At 34.4% G+C, this 22190-nt stretch overlaps 1 protein-coding gene across 1 annotated transcript in view; it reads right to left on the minus strand.

The window, feature by feature from the left end:
* Window positions 1–22190, minus strand: part of Dys (Dystrophin) — a 670989-nt gene that overhangs the window by 77722 nt on the left and 571077 nt on the right. The window contains exon 51 of the mRNA XM_085813682.1: window positions 21682–21871. Within this exon, the coding sequence (XP_085669808.1) occupies window positions 21682–21871 (190 nt within the window). The remainder of the gene's footprint in view (window positions 1–21681; window positions 21872–22190) is intronic.

Below are 22190 nucleotides of genomic sequence, written 5' to 3' on the forward strand. Positions count from 1 at the left end.
AACAATATCTTTCTCACATATTTTTTTTTAATATGGATTTAACATAAAACAATGGTTTGTTATTCAACTCCTAGAAGTTAAGACAGAAATAAATCATCAAAACCTGACGGTTTCAGCTCCCACTACCACATCCATTTTATTAAATTTATATTTCCTTTCCTATTCATATTGCTTTCGTTTCCTTTTATATTCAAATTTTTCTGACGTCATCGCTTTTGCATTGGAAGGATTTAACAGTTGTTTTTGAAGGATACAGGATACTCAATGCTGGATATAAAGGGGATTAGATTATTCAAACCGCATGTTTAAATTTCTTAATTTTAATACGTTATGTATCTTATAGTAATGTCTTACTGCATGGTTATTGAAGGATAATTTTGAATATGAAAATGTAAGTGATTTTTATTACTTCATTTTAAATTACTTATTGAAAGCTTTGAGCTAAATTTATATAGACAGTAATTTAATAAATTTCAAATTTTTATAAGTAGTATTAAATGAAGTAAAACTCTTTGAGGAAAGAGGCTAATCATGTTATTAAAATTTACTTTAATTAAAGTAATTAAATTCATTACCTTTTCATCAATTTGAACACACTAAACTTCGGACGTCATGAAAAGATTTTTATACTTTAACCATCAAGAATAGTCATTAGAAAATATTGATAAAATATATCCTGAAATTCATAAAACCGGTCCTTATTTTGAAAAAATTCCTAATTTATTCTGACTCCAATGGGAAAAAAAGTATTATCACTCAGTATTTAAAAAAAAATTACGTATAATTTATATAAAATAATTTAAATTTTAAATTTATTATAAAATAACAATTTTAAGATTTTTCAGTAAACTGAATTAGCTATTATTAGTCCAAAGGGGCTTTGTCTCTGAAGGACTATTGTTTTCGTTTTGCGATTTTGCGTCGAATCACTATAAACGGCGTAACACTTTTCAAATTGTTGCCACCAAATGTTAGAGTCCTGCATTATATTTGAAGAAATTAAATAATGAAGAATCTGCATAAATGTATGTATGTTTCTCGCATTGTGATAAAGCAACGGTACCTAGAGCCATCGAATTTTGAATGACATAATCCTCCTATGAATATGGGCATGTGAAAGACCAAATTTGAAATTTGTTTTACTATCGATTTCATATTTTGTAAAACTTTAACGAATTTTTGAGTAACAAACTCAACGATTTAAAAGCGAGCAATGGCAACACTCGGGCAACACACGGGGGGGGGGGACACCTTTTTATCTCCAGCGCGTCGAACTTTGTATCGGAAATTCTAAAGATAGGCTCATTTTAAAATTATTTTGCGACATTGCTATTGAACTAAATTTTATGGTTTAAGTGCAAAGAACATGATATTTAATAAAGGTAACACACAAAAAGGTTAAAAAAAACGACCCCTTTGGACGTAATTTAATTCAATTTTTTTCCCCCTTTAATTTCTGTTTCAGGTTGTGTTGGCGCATTTTACGCCAACGAATCTTGCCAATGGATGGCGTCCTACGATTGAGGCAGGCAGAGTTAGAAAAGAAATCTAACCGGCTGACGTGAGCAATTACTATAATCCAAAAAATTTTTGTATACGATATATTTCTTAATAAAATAATTTAAAAACGAAGCCGTGAAGCTGGTCCATCGATAAAAATAAAGACAATTAATTTTATTCAGGTTATTTATCAGATGAAGAATTTACGAATTAATTACATTATCTTTTTTTTTTTTTTTTTTTTTTTTTTTTTAATCACTGCTATCTACAGCAGTAAGGTGCATACAGTATGGCATCCACAGAATACACGTTAATGATTCGTCCATGATTAAGAAGCAAAGAATGCATCAGGCTGTTTCAAAATTTTACCTTCAAGCCTATTCCTGTCCCATTAAGGAGATGGATACTTTGTGTCACTAACGCCTTTAATATTTATGTATATAATTTAAAAAACAGCTGAATACATTTATAAAAAAAAATAAACAATTACAAAGCGATGTACTATCCAAACGCTGAAAACAGAGGAAAATGCGTAGATTACTTGAAAACAACAACTTGGCTGGACCGTAAAAGGAGCAGAACCAGGAAAATTTAATCCACAGGACTGCACCATCAAAGAAAGAGTTTTAACGATCAAACGAGAGATGCTCGTAGCTACTCCATTTTCTTCTTAGCACCAACAGGATGCGAATTACTGCAGCTGTGCCTCTGATGTGTTGAAGAAAATATGCTAGCCGATGCTTAAGTGCTGATTCCGAAAATACTGCGAAGAGAAGCCGCAAAACCGAGATACGCATTGCTGAAAAGTCCATTCTCCATCCTCCTCTATTAAGTACCGGCAATTTACAAATGATTCAATTTCTTCAAAATAAAGCTCTTCGGGAGACTGGTAATTCCATCTGGTCCGTCGGCAACGAGGACATCGACAAGGTACGCTACATTGCCATCAAGTTATTTCAGACAGACCAGTAACAAAAATGCCATGACATTAGCCCATAAACATAGTCCTCTTTCACTGGAATAGCGTCTATATTAAGCAATAAATCTTACTTCAAAACCAGTTTATTATCCTTTCGTCAGGCACAAAACACGATAATCTTTTCAAAACAGATTTCGCTACTTGGTATATCAGGCAGCAAAAGAAATCTCCTACGATATGTCAGTTAAGATAATTTCTTCAATTAGCCCTGCAATTTTACGACATAAACATAATACTGAATACGTCACTGATAAGAAATAAAAGCTATTTTTCTTCATCTATACCAAACAAAAGCGGGTTTCGCCCCCAATCCACTACTAAATAGGATCTTAAATATACCACATTCCCCCCTTTTTTTGCTAACTAATTTTATCGTCCGACAATCGAGAAGGGAAAATTATGTGAATAATTTGCTTTCGGAAAGTCTCGGTAACAGTAAGAACACAGCAAATGAAAAGCAGTCGCGGTAACTATCAAACTATCACAATATTATTTCTTTAAAAGAAACGTAAATTCCAATAAAAATGCATAGTAATATAATAATATTAATATTGCAATATCTAATAGATATCTTCATTTCTAGTTCTCTGCAACTTAAATCTCGATCGTTCTAACTGCTGTCTCTGCTATTCCTTATGTCTCAAATCCTATTATAAATAATTCGAGAAGATGAGTGCAGCTGATTCAAAGAAATTGTAAACTAAATGTCAGTTCGTGTTTGCTTCGCTGCGATTGGTCGGTTCGTAAATTAGGCTGCGAGAAAGTTTAACAATTAAAAGAGAAAGATTCGGCGTAACCTTCGCAGGAAATTTGCAAATCATTCTCAAATCTATTCGCAGGTAGCTTGCAAGGTCGTAAGGTATTTCGCAAGTTTTTGTTAGTAAGAACAATAGAAATAGAAAACAATAACTAAGTGTAAGCCCGTTTTAAAATTTACGGAATGTCGTTTCCTGAACGCATTGAGATGAAAAAATTACTCGACCATTTTTAAAATTTTCAGAACCTGGCCTTTAAAAGCTAAAGGGTGGGGGATAATGGAAGCAATACGGTAATACTGGAATTATGTATTTGAAATCTGTACGTTATTAATTGATATCCGAGTCAAACATTAAATTTCTAGAGAAAATTAAACCCTTCGTTGCACTAATAAGGGGGGCTCAGGCAATGACAGAATAAAAAAATTCAAGGATAAGAACTGCTCCTAAAACTGTTGCTGCTGCATTAAATATTAAATTGCAACATATAAAAATAAAATACTAAACGATTTAAATAATCCCTTCTTGAGCTTACTGAATTTTTACAATTTTGCAAAACCGGATATCTTATTCTTCTACAATGCAATTATAAAGCAAAGAGAATTGCCATTTAAAAATACAGACTCCAGATAAAGTGATATTTTTTCTGAATAGTATAGTCCTAAGACATGGTCAGTATTTTAAACATTTCACATGATTAACTGCGGCATAAAATATAAGATTGAACTGCGGCATAAAATGCCGCAGTTCAATCTTACATGCTTATGCTTTTCAGTAAAAAATATGTACAGTTTCAATCTTCTAACAGAAGACTTCGTAAGAATTATCTGTTGACAGAAGAAAGCGCTAATTTTACTGGATGCTGTAGATCACAAAGCACATGGTCATATTTTTTTAATCAGACTTTTGTCAATTTTTTATTCCCCTATGAATTAGAATACATAGAAAATTTACTGCGTAATATTTATTTTTCCATAACAAGAGCTTGGTCACGCTTAATAAGGGGTTAAGAAGTTTTGCATTAGTTTTAATTTCCGTCAATAACCATTGAAAGAGAACTCTGAGAATTTTTAAAATACTCTTTCATAATAGCCAAAAAGTTTTCACAGTACTTTTATATTTAAAACATATGTAATATTTATATGGAACATACCTGCATATGTTGAGAGAAAACTTTCAAAGTGCAATGTACTCTCGATTATACGGGCGCGAATTATCCACGCCTGGCGGTTGGCCGCACACGCACATTCAACGGTATGCTCCAACAGCCGATGGATTGCATCATTAGGTTTCTTCACGTAACTCTTTCTGAGGAAACTAATTTAATAAAGCTCTGGAAAAAGCTCATCGTACTGGAAGTTGTATACAGAGTAGCAAAAGCTTGATCGAAAGTAAAATCAATTACATTGGTTCGATGACGAAGAAATATTCTTTCTAATATAGAAATCGGAGATTAATCTGATTGTTAAAAAATCAAGGCAATAACTGAAGTTGTATGCCAAAAAAAACTGGAAATGTAAAATTCTTTGAAATAAATATCGGTCGGGAAAACATCGAGGAATCGTTCGATGGCGATTCGACTGAGACGAGCTTTCAATGTTTGAATGATGAGGATATCGTTTCAGGTTTGGTTTATTTGATTATGGTAAAGCCTCGAGGGCTATCTGCCTAAGGATCAGCCTTATCTGCCTTAATGAAGGACGTTTTAAGGAAAAGTGGCTCGTATACACGTTACACACGGGGAAAACCACAAAAACGCCCACGCCGCCAGCCCGTTCGCGGGATTCGAACCTCGGACAGAACTACCAGTGTTCAGCGACTTTACCGCTCGGTCGCCGGTGGGCCGACATCGTTTCAGATGTCACAAGAACAGAAGGGGCAGAGAATGATAGTGAAAATACAAGCGATGTAGATTTTACAACAGTCCCGAGACAGCACCGACTTCTCTTGAAACTCTATTGGATTTCGTCGACCAAAGGGGATCTAAATACAATAATAAAATAACACGCAGTGAAATTCGACAAATATTTAAAAGTTTTCAAACAAAAAGTAAAATTACTGATTATTTAAAGACACACATACGCGATATGCAAGAAAATTGATAGTATGGATCATCTGTAGTTTTCAATCATCCGTGACCTATTTCGCCGGCATTACCCCGGATAATCGAGGGTACACTCTTTTTGATATATCTTGCTCGGGGGTGCCACAGCTAAATCTACCAGTACACAGTCAAGAAACGCAAATTATTTACCTCCTACACTACATGGCCTGGTAAGAATAAAATGTCATTCACCTACCTATGATCCCTTAAAAAGCACAATTAAACTTATCCGGATGATTATTTTGAATATCTTCAAAAGAAGGTACTGTTCTGTTATCGGGACCGGAGTCATCGCCAAATGTTGTGCTAAACTCGCCAAAAGATTGATTTGTATGAAGTCGCCAATGCTTAATTTTAAAACTGTTATAATATTTACATTTAAAAAAAGTAAAGAATGCATTTCAAAATTGGGAAGGAGAACACAAGTTCTTTAAGATGTAACGGTCATATCTGTTATTATTATTCTTGTATTTACCATGGATTTCAAAATTTGGGGCTTACCTAATGATGAAACATCTTCTACACAATTTCTTCATGAACGAGGAATCATTCACTATGGAAGAAAGTGCACGAAAAACCATAATATGAAGTTCTACTTCAATTCGAAAGGAGCAGCAGAATGGAGATGGGAAGATCCGGATTTGAACACTTCTCTGTTAACCAGAAGTATGTAATTTTATCGATCCCGATACTAGTTATCATACTCAAACTTTGAAACATTATGAGACAGTGCGAAACAGACTTCAACGCGACACTGAATGTAACCAATTAGATTCTTTTTTTGAGTTAATGTGGCGGCAGTAGCATCCTAAAACGCAAATCTTTTAAGATGTTTTAAATGATATCCGCAGTTTAATGCCTCCGCATTAATCTTAATTCTTTAACCGATTTTTTTCCCTAATTTCTTTGGTAAGTTGCTTAATTTATATTAAAAATTTCTAATTGTACGAATTATCTGTTGTTATTTTTTCCCTTGGATTTTTCTTCAACTAAACCGTATCGTAAATATTTTGGCAATTATTTTTATGCTTCGAATTGTTCACCAGATCGTCACTTCTGGCGATGTCTGAACCCGGTCTAGATTAACAGAACAGTACCCAAAAGAAGGACCACTTCTTATTTTGTCTTACCACGCAGATTTTATTGTGGACAATATTTGGGAACATTCAAATATTTATGGCCATAATACTTCTCTTCATAAAAATAAACAGCAGAGACTTTTCTCATCTTTTTTACAAAACTAACTAAGAGGCGATAAATCGCGGATACGCATTAGTTGAAAACGTCAAGCGCACAGCAAAGCAAAAGACATCGAAGTATTTCACCAAAATATTCGTTTCTTAATAAACTAACGTCTATTCCACGAGACATTAATATTTCATTTTTCTACACATGGTTTCCTACAACTCAGATACGTGTACTCCGGCATGTAGACATTTGCAAAACAATTAAATGAGTTCCTAATGGCGCATCCCACAACATTCCTTGAATAATTAACTCCCCCTCAGGCTTCCTTTTCATTTATTTTATTTTTTATAATTCCAGGGAGGCGCAAAAATAAAGTCTTGCTGAATAAAGAACACACTAAGTAGGCATTTTGAGAAAAGAAAATGTCCAATTACCATTAGCATTCAGAATATGCCACCCACTACAGCACAGGAAATGTTTTCCCGCTAGAAATGGCTTTCTCTAAAGAGAATATATTATAACGAGAAATTATTGACGTTTAATTGCTTTTGGATAAGAGCCAAGTGAATTATTATGCAGTCGGACGAATCAATTAAAATATAATCATGCTATGCATATTTGGATATGAAGTTGAAAGAATGCTCAACTTTCTGAAATGGAGATGGAGTAAATGATACGATATGGAACTGAAAACAGAATAACGATAAAATAATGCGCAATAAATATTTCATCAGCACCGCATATTTTCTTTTCGAAGCAAAACTGCTCTAAGTTCTTCATCGTTCTTTAGTAAGACATTAATAAAACTGTCACAAATCGATATTTACCCACGCAGGTTCTATAATAAGCAATCTCCAAAATGGCATATTATACCTTACTTATATTTTGGCGAAGGACTAGTGGTGTAAAATTGGTGGCGGTGGACAATAGAAACTAGGCTAGTCCAATAGTTTAGATGACGTATTTTCAAGTAAATTTTTACATAACATTCAAAAGCATTAAGAATATTTATCTCTTTTAAGAACATACGGCATTTGACTGCAGTCGGATTTTCGTGCGATTCGGACGCATCGCGGGCCCACCAGCGGCCAAGCGGTAAAGTCGCTGAACACTGGTAATTCGGTCCGGAGTTCGAATCCCGGCGAACGGACTGCCTACATGGATGTTTTTCCCATGTGTAATGTATATATGAGTCAGTTTCTATTGGAAAGTCCTCTACGAAAGCATTCCTTCGTTTAGGCAATAGCCCTTGAGTGTTTTTCCATAATCAAATAAAACCAAACCGGATGCGGCTATGCAAGGAGAGATCAGCTAAGTTTCACCAGTTTTCATATCCGTCTTAGACATGCCATGTACCACCTAGCAGTAGCAGGTCATAAAAAATTTTAATTTTCCCAGGATCGTTATAAGCGAAATAAATTTAACTTTTAATGCTGTATTTTACTTCATATTCATAAAATTGCTTCCGTGATACGTAAAAGAATTCTAATTAAATAAACCGGAGCAGTAATTCTGATTTAAAAATTTGGAGAGGGAAGCCATACGAAGAACGCATCTCCAAACAAGAGATACTTAACGAAGCATGCACAAACAACACATACAAAGTCACATATGACAATGCGCTAATCAGCTGTCAATATCACAGACCTATAATCTCGATCGCCTCTCTACCACACCTTTTGGGGTATTACGTACTATTTTGAAAAGAAAGAAGAAATATTCATAAAAGAAACGCTTATTCTGTACAAACATTTGTTCTAATTGTACGAACACGAAACATAAAACAATTTCAAAATTATTAACGATATGCAACCTAAAATGTATTCTGTTTTATTTGGCTTGTATTCTTTTTGAGATAAAAATGTTTCCACGTGTCTACACATAAAAGCAACAACCGCTGTGCAGTTTGGCAACTTTTTGCATAGGAAAAGGAAATACGATTTTTAATTGCAAAAACTTATTTTTTACATACACATTTTATGTTTGAATTACATATTTAGCCCCAAAATCAGCAATAAACTTATCCATATGCCGGTTTGCTTCTGTTTGTTATAATTGAAATTTCGTGACTATCGCTTTAAGAATAGATTTAAAGTATTGTCCCTTTAGCAACTTTATAGGGAACATCTGAAATTTCTGTAAAAATTTTATCGCAATTACTTCCACTGCAGGCAAATTCCCACAAGCAGGTATTGTTAAATTGAGTTTAAGGCAAAAACATCACGATTTGTCTACATAAAAAATGAGGAGAATAAAACTTGGAATAAAAAGAACGCGCATGAAAATGCCGACATTTGTTGTTGCTGTTATCTATCTTGTCCATGTATTTCATGAAAGAATGATTGCCAGAGCTTTAAGGAGGTTGGATTTCTACTTCACCCCAATTTTGAGGAAAAGCAAATCGGAGGGGGGGGGGAAGGTTCTCCCATCCCTCTCCCCTACCACCAAATCACATGACAGTTCTTTCAGCTTGCCATATATCTAGAGTGTCCATATGTCAAAGACATTATACATTTACAAATATAGATGCCTTCTCCAGGGTTCATCAGTACTGCAGTACCCTTTACCACTATACCGTCTGGGCGGCCTGATTATTAAAACTGAAAAAAATTTTATTCGCATAGTTCCCTGAGCTAGACACATTTTGAAAATGTGGTGACTTCTACTAAGACGGTTGCCTTAATATATAAATACCGTTTTTAATTATAGTAGACTCACGAGTATATGATTCGCGACTATCCGGCCTCCGTACTGCCTGGCCTAGTTTTCTTTTACTGTAATTAAATGAGGAACAAATTACATGGTAAGGCGTTAGAAGCAGTCGTCTGCTACTATCCTCCCACGTGTCGTGTGCAAAATACAAGTCGTGACAGGAAAAGAACAGCGTTCTGCTCTTTGTTTTATTGTTTCGGCAAGTATTCATAAATTGTTCTCAGGGTGTACTCAATGTTTTTCGTAAGCGTACTGCAGTACAATACCGAGTATTACTGAAGATTTCAAAATGGGTGATAAACGAAAGAAAGTTGTAGTGACTATGGAGCAGAAATTGCGCGCTATACAACGACTAGACTCTGGTATAACAGCAAAAATTATAGCTTCGGAGCTAGGATTGGAAAAGTACAGTTGGGGATTGGGAAAAAAAATCGAGCAGAAATTAAAAAGTGGTGTGCTGCACAAGTTAGTGGAAGTGGAATAAAAGTAAGAAAAACCACGCTGAAAGATAAGCATAAAGAAGTTGAGGAGGCTTTATTTTTGCGGCATGAACACTTAAGAGGAAAATGTGCACCTATAACTGGGCCAATATTGCAGGAAAAAGCTTTAGAATTTAAGCCACAAATAAACGGACATGATTCATTAATTAACTGCTAGTAATGGATGGTTAGATCGCTAAAAAAAAAAGATGCGGCATTTGCCAGCTGGTGTCCCCCATAATTTTACCTGTACATGTACCGCACATCGAAAATGAAGCCGCTGCACCAGGATACAAGAAAAGTAAGGAACGAATCACCATTTCGGCTTGCAGCAATGCAACCGGCAATCACAAGCTCCGGTTGACTGTAACAGGAAAATCTAATCAGCTTTTAAAAAGCTATAAAAATCAGGAATCAATGCCCCTATATTACTGACATTAAAAAAAAAGCATGGATGAATTCAGAAATTTTTAAAAACTGGTTCCAAAATTAATTCGTATGAACTGTAAAAAAAACAAAAAATTGCGAAGAAAAGCTCTGTTAATTCTTGACAATGCACCTTCGCATCTGGCCACTGATGAACTCACAGAATGGGGACATTAAATCTTTCTTTTTACCAACCAATGTAACAGCCGTTTATCAGCCCATGGACCAGGGAATCCTTGAACAGCTAAAGTAAATAAATACCACCGGCATCTTCTCCGTTCATTGATATCAGGGATTGATAATAATGAAAACTATGTATCCACTCTGAAAAAGACTGACACGCCATATGTCAGAAGGTGGTCGACAGAAGCATCGGAAGAAATTCCAAAGACATCATTTATAAGGTCTTGGAAAATTCCTTTGGACCATGAAGATGGGCATTCCAACTCTGAACAAATGTGCGAAACCGAAATGGAAGACTAAAACGCTCAACTTGTTTCATTACTTGAAAAGGTGCCAAGCTGTGAGGATATCACTGCAGAGGGCATTACAGAATGGGTGGTAAACGATGAAGTTGATGAAATAACAAAATGATATTATAGAAATGGTAACACAAGGAGAAGTAATAGAAGAAGGGAAGCAGGAACCCTTAGATGATAGGAAAAAATCTCATCCCACATTCGGAAGGGCTCCAGACAATTGAAGCAGTGTTGCAGCATATCAGCAGGAAGAAGCAACACCAGCTGACATCTGTTTGTGTGAGTGGAGGGACATTATGCAGCGAAAAACAGCCAAAATGCAGAAGCAGTCATCTATAAGGGACTTTTCAAAAACTAAAAGCTGCAAGTTTTAACTCTTATCTTAGGGCTACCTTTTCATATCTGTGTAATCATTTATCAGTGAAAAATAAATGAGTTTGAATCAATTTTCTTCAGAAATAGGCCTACGAATTCCATTCATGTTCTGATCATGTTTCCTGTATTTAAGTTATGCATTACAGAATTTATGTTAAAATGTAAACAGTTTATATTCTCTAACTTACCTTTTCTCTATTAAATTCTTGAAATGTACAGTGCAGTACGTAAACATTTATAAACTACCGGTACAGAGCCTTCTATTTTAACTCAATACATTAGCTGCAACTGCTTCAATGATTCATCGGGCCACGTTCACATTCTATGTGGCTTGAGATAAATACTGGAGGGACTAAATAAAAGGTGAGAAAATACAATGGGTTTTGGTAAAAAAGTTTTTGTTTTCTGGTACTGAGGGAAAAAGAAATGAGTTCATAGAGGTCCAGCCTATCATGCTTTTTGGTTATCCGGCCTGCCCTTCTGTCACATTAGGCCAGATACTCGGGAGTCTAGTATAATTACTAACTTTTTAATATATCCATCAGATTAAAAATTTATTGATTTATTATGCCATTACCCCTTTTATCCTCCTATGATTTTCACTCATTTATTATATTGCCATACTCTCATATTGTATTCAAAATACAGTAAACTCTGTTGTGGCGACAAACTCTTTAAGGCAACCATTTCTGAATGTGACCCATATTTCTAAGAACATAAATAAACACTGGTACTGAACCTCCTTTTTCTAAGCTAACCACCTCCATCAAAAATCGAAATCATATTAGATTTAGGCATGCAATTTTGATTCATGCACAGCATTTTTTGGCAAAAACCACAGCATTGTGACAGATAGTGTACTAAAAAACTCATTATTCCTAATGGACAGGAATCAGATGATCTCCATTTTGTATTGGGAGAGATAAAATGTTTTGTTCCACAATTACAGAAAAATATCAACTTTGCAGAATTTTTCTGTAAATTCCAACAAAGAATTATTATGTATGTATTATTCCAATAAAGAATTATGTAAAATATGTAACTCAAAGCCAGCAAACATACTCTCTTATTACAAGAATCTCACATCAGCAATAGCAGACAACAAATCTCAATTACAACACTGAGGTAAGAGCATACAGAAGAGATAAGAGATTTAAGTGGCATGACTGTTCTAATAAATACAAATGATGATGAAATGTTAATAAATGATTTCTTTTTTCTCGCTCCTGCACCACAATTTTCTTGTACTTGCACCAACCCAGCCTTTAAGGATTCCATTTCACGTACCTTCACCAAAAACCACTTTTCAGCGTATCAAATCAGCTCACTGCCTTCCTAATTTCAGAAAGTGACATCGTATTGCATTGCATATGCATACATGTAATTTCTGTTTCACAAGTCTAATTTATTAGTTTTCTTATATATGTTATTAATTAGCTATATATGTTTGATGTGTACTAAATTCATATAAAATATTTTAAACTACATATATGTTGGCATACTTAAATGTTTTAGGTATATTGAGGAAATTTATCAACTTTCATTTAAGCATCACATATTCAGTAAAGCAGAAGAAACAGTTAACAGTTACTTGAATTGGAGAAATGAAATTACAATCTAGTATTACTCCTAGTAGAATGGAGTCTGCAGTGGTATTTTCATTTGTAGATGCAGAAATCCCTGAATTAGAACTAAACAAGTACATTCCTAATTTTGATCATAAAACAGTCAATATGAGTTTTTCTGGACTTGTTTGACAGGCAATTAACCCTTCAGAAGGTAAAATCTCAAAATGAGTAGTGTATCTTGTTGATCTTCTGCCAAACAATGTTACAAAACTAATGGCAAATGAATTTTCTGATGATGGTCAGGATCATCAGAACAAATTCTTTTAAAGTGCTTCAAATTAAATGCCAGGAAACTTCGACAACTGCTTACCCAACATAGGAAAAATCCAGAAAACACCTGGACAGCCTTTTATTTTGATTTATAAAGCTATTTCAGTGGGTGGCTTAAAGAATCAAAACTCACAGTATATAAGCAGTTTAAGAATTTTGTACTGGTAGATCAAATTAAGAAGAAAGTCCCTCCAGATTAGACAGAATGTTTTTTGGATAACTGAAATGAAAAGAATAACCCACTTCAGCTTGTGGAAAAATTAGATCTATATAAATAAGTTAGACATGCATGAAATAACAATGTTAGTAAGAAAACCCCTAAGTTTCAACTACAAGATGGTCTCTTACAGGGGTAATCCTCAACATACTAAAAACACCTCATCAAGAGATAATGCAAAATATGAAGATTGACAAACTGTTAGTTGCAATGGTTGTGGGACGTCAGGCTTAATTAAGGCTAAATACCCCATCCGCTTCCTTTCTCTCCAGACAGTAGAAGCTGATTTCATAACTATACACCTTCAGACATTAGATGATACTATAACCTTCAGAAATTTTGAAAGTAAAAATAAACAGGTTATATGGAATTGTATGCACTGACACTGGAGCCAGCTGCACTATAGTGTGAGAAACATTATATCATCTTTGAGAAAAAGAGGAATAGAATTTAGGAAAACCAGTATGATTGTTACCCTCGCTGATGGTCTCCAAAAGAAATACCCAAATAGGAAAGGAATACCAAATAAAAGGAAGTTTATACGACCCAAATAGATATTGAAATTGATGGACTTTTGTTCTGAACGACTTTATCTGCATTACCTACAGCAAAAGATAACAGAATGCTTTTAGGAACTGATTTTTTAATGCTGTACTGGAATTGTTTTAGACTTTCTAAATAATAGATGATCATTAAACAGAAATTTAGCTTTAGTCATGATGTTTTCAAAACAACTGAGTGCCCAGAAAATAATGCAGAATTTGACATATTTTGATTAAGAGAAAATAAAGGAAGACAGTTAATTGAAAACCAAAAGCAAAATTTCAATGCTCTGTTAATGAAATACAAAGCTGTGTTTCAACCAGAGGGAGAAGCAGTGCTCTATATTGAACGCCATATAGGAAATAATCCTTGAATTTTAGTACCCCCATATTGGATGTCTCAGCTAAGAAGGATATTCTAAAGAAGGACCTTGATGATCTGCTGAAAAAGAATATCATTGAAGAATGCGATTCTCCATATGTTGCTCTTGTGCCCAAACCAAATGGAAAAGTCTGACTGCGTCAATTACTGAAGATTGAATGCTATTATGATGTCAAGACTTTTATTCAGTACATAAGATGAATGATTTACTGCATGCTGCTAAACATACACTGTTTATGACAACCACTGATTTGTGTTCGGGGTACCATTAAGTGAGTATTTGCCTTACAGATAAAACAACAATTGTTTGTCTTTTTGTAACTTTCCAGTTCATTTGAATGCCTTTTAGAATGAAAACTGCTCTTGCCACTTTTCAGAGATTAACAGATAAATTCAGAAGCAATTTGAAAGCTATGTTAATCCTTTCTTACTTAGATGATATTATAGTTACTATCATACACTTTCAAAAACGTTAGCTGATCTAGAAGCAGTTTTCAAGAGACTATTCTAATTTAAAATTAATACAAATCACAAGAAATGCAGTTTTGCTTACTGTAAAGTGAACTTACCATGGTCACTGGATTACTAGTAAATTAGTAGAAGTTTATCCAGAAAAGATATATGCTATACAGTAAATGCCTGCTCCAAGAAACATGAAACAAGTGCAGTCTTTCTTACGGACCTGTTCCTGAGATTCATATTGAAATTTTCAGAGAGAGCTAGACCTGCAAATGATCTAACTAAAATAATGGTCGGAAAGAATACACTAGCCACTTGCTGTCGGTAGTTGAAAGAAATTACTCTACAACAGAATGAGAAGCTCTTGCTGTTGGTTGGGGGCCTTGAGTAAATTCCGTGACTTTATTGATAGTCACGACTCGTGACTCACGAGCTTACTGTGGCATCTAATCACCAACCATCGAAATAGCTTTTAAGCTTAAAGACACCTACGAGCAGACTTGCTAGATGGGATATGCAATTATAACCTTATAATTTGAAGATGGAATACATTATTGGAAGAGCTAATTTTGTAGCCAATTTGTGGTAATGTTCTGTGTGCAAATATAAAGGAGAATCACGACGTTTCTACGATAACCTTTGAAAAGACAACGAGAACTGCAGCAAAAATTTATGGAGTATACAAACCTTAAAAAGATTATAGGATCTTTTAAAAGTGAAGTAAAAGAGGAAAATTTTCCTAATTGGATCAGATGAGGTTATACAATGAATCTAATTTTGTATAGCCATTTCCCAGATGCTGAATTAAAGGAAGCTCAACTAGTAGTACCAATACAAGAATGAGAAAGAATTCATAAGCAATATCATGATGCTCCTACGGCATGACATTATGGTGCTGAAAGAACATATCACAGAATTTCCCACATATATTATTTCACAGGAATGCACAAATACATTGCTGATTACATCAAAAATTGTGATGAGTGTAATCACCACAAACCTTCAAATCAGAAACCATCCCGGTTGCTCTAAACATAAATATATGGCCAATGTTTTGAAGCATTTGATATTGATTTATTTAGTCCACTGCCTTAAAGTACCAATCAGAAAAAATGGAGTTTTATTCTTGAAGACTGCAGCATGAAACGGGTGGAGCTTTTCACTTTAATCACTGCTGCAAAGGAATGGTATCATTACATTAACCAATGAGGTTTTCTTATGATATGGATTGCCTCAAAAGCTAATCAGTAATAATGGAACTCAGTTCATTAGTGCTGCCATGCAGACAGAATCTTGTAGAGCGAAAGAACAGAGATTTGAAACCTAGATTAGCCATACTTGTGGGCAATAAACATTGTTCTAGGGCAGAAAAGCTTCCAACAATCTGCCTTGCAATGAATACTCAGAAATGCCAAACTGCTACAATCCTCCAAAATGGAAGACAGCTACATACACCAAATGATGTTACACATAACCTTAGGCATATTATCTCTAATGATAAATTTGTAACAGAAACTCTCCACACTTGAAAGTTTTTCCACCACAGTCAACCAGCTGAAAAGAAACCAGAGTATCGAAAACATTATGCTGATATATGACAAAGACCTGAATTCCAATTTAAAGGTGGAGATTGAGTTGAACAGAAAACATTCAAGTTTATGCCTCGACGAAGCAGCCCCTAGGTTATTATGACTCAACACTCACCCACTACCTATGACATTTCAAAACTAAATGAACCAGATACTCCATTCGCTGTTTATCATTCCTTGCATTGACTCAAATTTATCACTTCTCCAACCTCTTCACAAAAAAAGATGCCCCAGGAAACCTACAGCTAGTTCCTCCTCAGGATGACGTTGGAGCCAGAGGGAAAGGCTCTAACAAATGAAAAACTGTATTAACTTTTCTCCCCTCATTCTGAACAGAGGGACTGTGATCTCCTTACCCCTAAGGTTCTAATTTGGATTGTGCCACCACTGGCTGACAGAAAAACGATGACTGCTTAGTATTCTTCAGAACAGCTAACGTGATATAATGTTATATATTCCAACTGAGCTGTAAATATTATTTAAGTTAAATATTTTGTTTGTAATTCTTTTTATGTTATATTTAAAAGAAAATATATTAAATATTTTGTCAGTTTTTTTTTTTTTTTATTTTTTTATTTTTTTTATTTTTAAAGGAAGGAAACGTACATTCTTGTTATACATATCTTTTGTTTTCAGTCCAAACAGACTCTGTCCCGAAGGAGTATTGTTTTTGTTTTGTGATTTTGCTACGATTCACTATAAATGTCTATTTCACTTTTCAAACTGTTGCCAAAAATGTTAGAGTCTTGCATTATATTTGAAGAAATTAAATAATGAAAAATCTGCATAAATGTATGCATATTTCTTGCATTGTGATAAAACAATGGTACATACAGCCATCGAATTTTGAATGACGTAATTCTTCTATGAATATGGGCATGTCAAAGACCAAATTTGAAATTTGGAATTTGTTTTATTATCGATTTTGTAAAACTTTAACGAATTTTTGAGTAACAAACTCAGCGATTTAAAAGCGAGCAATGGCAACACTCTACGTCAGGGGGGGGGGAAACTTTTTCTCTCCAGCGGGCCCAGAACTGTGTATCGGAATTTCTAAAGATACGCTCATTTAAAAATTATTTTGCAACATTGCTCTTGAAGTAAATTTTATGGTTTAAGTGCAAAGAACATGATATTTAATAAATAAAGGTAACACACAAGAGGTTAAAACAATGTCCCTTTAGGCGTAATTTAAAATCTGAAACCTTTCGTTCTTTTTTTTTTTTTTTTACTTTATATTAAAACAGATACTGATTAACTTTTAGTTCTTAAAAATTGAAATATTGTTTAAATGATCAAAGTCTGATGCAAGAGTTCTCTTCAGTCTTCTTATTTTTTGCAGAACTTAAAATATTGGTACGTTATTTTCTTCCTTCACATTTGTACGGCGTTCGTAGATTTGGAGTTAATAACTACGACACTTGATGAAGTATCGAAACACACTTAATTGGCCAGTATTGTCAGGACAGCTCCAAAACACGTTTTTACAGTCGTCCATGAACAACTATAAACACGCTGACACGATTAGCGACATAGCCTGCAAATTATCAGGCTATCACGGTGGAGACGGCTTCACTGCAAAGCACTAGAGCTCGCGACTCTCTACGCAATGCATTCGACGATACTCAGAGCACAGCTCTTGACTCTTTGGTTCAGTCGTTCCCGGAGTTCAACACGCTCTCTTGACGATGCACTAACAGACTCCTTTGGTGAACTCGATGACAGGCTCGGAACTCACTTCGAGACACTCGCTCAATGACTGACTGTCAGCTCGCTAGGCGAGACACTCACTAACTGACTGCGGGCCAGCAGGGTTTATATAGCTTTTGGCTTGTGTTCGAGAACATTCTGGGCTAAACCAGTAAGAATTCGTTACAGAATGTTCTCCATCAGTCCACACACATTGCCAACTTTGTCGCCAAATGGGTGATTTCTCGCCAAATGTGGCAACCCTGCCGTCCCTTGCCATTTTATGGCAACCCCAAAACTGGTTTGCCGGGGGGGGAAGCTATCTCACCACACCTGTACATTTCATAACAATATTATTATTTATCAACAATACTGTTTTTACAGAAAACACTGGTTATGAAATGATTTAAAAAAAAAAAACAGTTTTGTGGCCTTTTTGGGAATTTTACTCAGCTCAGCTTTTTCTTTTACTGGCTATGTTGTTATTATAATTTTTATATTTTAGAAAATTATTATAACTTTTACATTTTAGACAAAATAAAATAGACAAACATAGTTTGTCAAAGAAGTAATTTCTGCAGAATTAGATACAAAAATAAAGATAAAAGTTTAAAAAAGTAAATTTATTAACTGCAAAATGACGGAGAAATTAGAACCAAATCTATTAGCATGAAATAAAACAGACTACAGAAAGTATAAGAAAGGAGAAGAAACATGCATTAAACAAAAGTGGTGGTAGCAGTTGATCTCACAGTATTTGGGAACTCTTCCTTTTAGCAACAACAGATAATTTAGCTGCATGTAATACATAAACATTGATCAATTGCTTAATCATAAAAACAACTAAAGTACACAGATATAAGTCTTCTGTTTCATAATGACTTCTACCAAAATGCAAGAGTAATAAACCATAAAAACAAATCAAGTACACAGAGATATTAGTCTTCTCTTTTATACTGACCTCTATCAAAGCGCAAGAATAAGAACATTGTTTAGGCAAATGTGCTTATTTGCCAGATTAAACTCTTTAAAACATAGATACATTCTTAATAGTACTTTTCTGTTAATTATAATATGGATTTACCTCTTTCCTGTTTTTTTTTTTTTTTTTTTTTTTAAATTGGCCTCAAATTTCCTATAAGATCATCACCAGTATTCCGCTAGTAAATCACAAAATGGCTATATATCCACTATTCTCTTACCTCTTTTATCTATAGTACAGATAAGAAAAAATTTATTGTCTTTCTGTAACAAAATTTGTTAAAAATTTGAAAATTTAATCCCAAGATCTTCCATGAACTAAAACTGTATGAAAATATATAAACGTAATTTGAAAAATTCAACTTATAAACAAAGAAATTCTTTGGATTTTAATATTGCTCCAATTAAATTTTTTTTAATATTATCTAGCTCGCTTGACTTGCCACTGTCTTGTGCCAGCACCAGTTAGTAAATAATGAAAAATGTCCTTAAACTTGGTAAGTGACCTTCAGGAATCAAACTAAAGCCTATGAAAAACCAAACATCATACTACCAGGCAAAAGTGTGCTTTGATCTGTCATGCCAATATTGGGGTTTTCTTTCCTGGAGGAAACTCAGTAATTTACAAACTATAGTGCCAGTTGGTTGACTTTGATGCTACTACATATTATTCTATCAAGCATATATTCACTTGCTTTGCTAAAGCTACTGACATGTAGAACATAATAACTTTAATTACCTTCCTTGGATATGATCAGTCCTCAGTGCTCCCATTTGGTAAAACATATCATCTTTAATTTATATTTCACATTAAATCAATTTGTAACTGCTTAACAAACTGAATACTTAGTATTAAGTGCATTTCTTAAGAATTAAAATCTTTATTATATTATTTAAATATATCTTTTGATATATATCCACCTAACGAATTTTAGAAGAATTTGGAGTTATCGTAATTAAAAAAAAGACATTGCTAACATGCACATTACAAAATGTTTATTCTTGTAATTACAGATCTCTATTATGAGTTTTCTAAAATTAGTGAAAATTCCATTCAGTGCTCTAAAACAAGTAACATTTCCCTGCATCATCATTACTTTCAGTTTTATTAACTTTATTTAATGTAAACCTATTAATACTGTAAATTAAGATTCATGACATTTAGTGAATTTTGGAGAAATCATTTCTGTTGAAGCACTTGTAATACTTCAATGTTAAATATAAATACTCAACAGAGTTTGCAAAATGGACAAGCCAATTAAATACATTCACTAATTTAGATAATGCTATGTTCAGTACTGTTCTAAGATTTAGAAGAAGCTGAGTTGTATTATAAGCTTTTCTTTAATTACAAAACTAAATTATTCACAAAAACAAATTTTATCATTTGGCAATTTACAGTAGGTTTAAGGAACTAACAAAACCATTATCCCTACTTTAATGATTTTCTTTAGTGCATTCACCATTCTTAAATCAGTATTTAAGAATATTAAATAAAATATTGTTGCGTTTTTCTTTTTCTTCTGACAAAAGTAGTTACGTTATTTTCTTCCTTCACATAAGTACGGGGTTCCTGTGGATTTGCAGTGAATAACGATGACACTTCATGATGAAGTATCGAAACACGCTTTATTTAGCCAATATTAATCAGGACAACTCCAAAGTCACTTTTTACAGTCATCGAAGATCTACTATACACACGCTGACACAATCAGCAACATAGCCTTCACACTGTCAGGCAATAACGGTGGAGACAGCTTCACTGCAAAGCATCAGAGTACAGCTTCCGACTCTGCTCTGTGGTTCTCGGAACTCCACGTACTCTCGAGACTCTCCACGCCACAACTCGCGATGCACTCGATGACACACAGAGCACAGCTCCCGACTCTTCCGTTCAGTCGTTCCAGGAGCTAAACACATACTCTCGACGATGCACTAACCGCAATACACTAAGAGACTCCTTCGGTGCACTCGCTGCCCGGCTGTCAACTCTATCGACTCTGCACGGACTGGCTAACTCGAGACACTAACTAGGACACTAATTTGGTCTTGCACTAACTAGACACTAACACAGACTGGCTAACTCTAGACGAGATGCTCACTCGCCCTCTCGACGAGGCATTCTCGAAGACACTCACAACTGACTGTGGACCAGCAGGGTTTATATAGCTTTCGGCTTGTGTTTGGGAACATTCTAGGCTAAACCGGTAAGAATTCGTTCCAGAAGGTTCTCCATCCGTCCATGGCATATTGCCAATTTTGTCGCCAAATGGGCGATTTCTTGCCAAATGTGACAACCCTGCCTTCCTTGCAATATTATGGCAATGCTAAAACTGCTTTGCAGGGAAGCCATCTTACCGTGCCTGTACATTTTGTAACAATATGAAATATTATCATATTTAAATAAAAACTAAGGAAACATTTTTGTTGGTTTTGGTATACTTGAATAATTCTTACATTGAACTTTATTAGTTCTCTTTAGTCAAGCGATTTCAACTACACTGTTAACCAGTCCTTTAACATCCTTCTTCTGTTACAGTTGGAAACTACTACGCCCAACAAATCCTGTTCCTGAAAACAAGACTGACGAATTCCCAATTTTGGAAGATACTGAATTTTCTAAAATGTTATCGTTAAACTGAGGGAATCAATTGTTAAACTTGTGATAATTTGGAACTAATTTTATATGTTTTAGTTTGCAATATGGAAGCAAACATTCAATTAAGAATATCATTAAACTGTGCATTGGTAGACTGGGGTTGGAAACATCCCATCCTAATTATCCAGCATTTATATATTGTACTTGCTCACAGATATAAATATAGCCTAGCATACCTTAAAACTGAAAGACTTCCAAAAAGCTACACAGGACTGGAAAGTTGAAGATAATCATGGATTCGTAAAAATTTTATATGTTTTCAACTTACTCTGATCTGTTCATGACACCCACGAGACCGATGGAAATCATCTCTAGGCCCATACTTTTCTTCTTCAGCTTCAAGTAATTCTAATGCAGATTCTGTCTCTGACAACCATGCAAGAAATCGGTCTAGAGCTTTGTCCAGTTGTTGTAGGGAATTCAAAGCATTTAACAGTGCTTTTCCTCGTGACTGCACACTAAAATATACAGATAATATGAATAAAAAATTAAAAGCGTGATTCAGAGAACACTGAAAGTATCTATTTGAATTGAAAAGATCTGAAAAAAATCTTTTCACAGATTTGCAAAGAGATTTTTTGTTTTGAAGAAGGAAAAAAAGTATTTATTTGAATTGCAAAAGATCTCTGAAGATTTATCTAATAAATTGATAGCTGACAGACTTACACAAATTTCAATATGTGTAATTTATGGCACACTCGGCAGAAGATTTTAAGAATAAAACTATACTCAGGTGATGGATTTTGAATTTCCTATTAAATATTTTATTTAACACTA

Source organism: Stegodyphus dumicola, chromosome 3, assembly GCF_044657685.1.
Source record: "Stegodyphus dumicola isolate Sdum_Otavi_A_Nest chromosome 3, ASM4465768v1".
Taxonomy (NCBI): Eukaryota; Metazoa; Arthropoda; class Arachnida; order Araneae; family Eresidae; genus Stegodyphus; species Stegodyphus dumicola.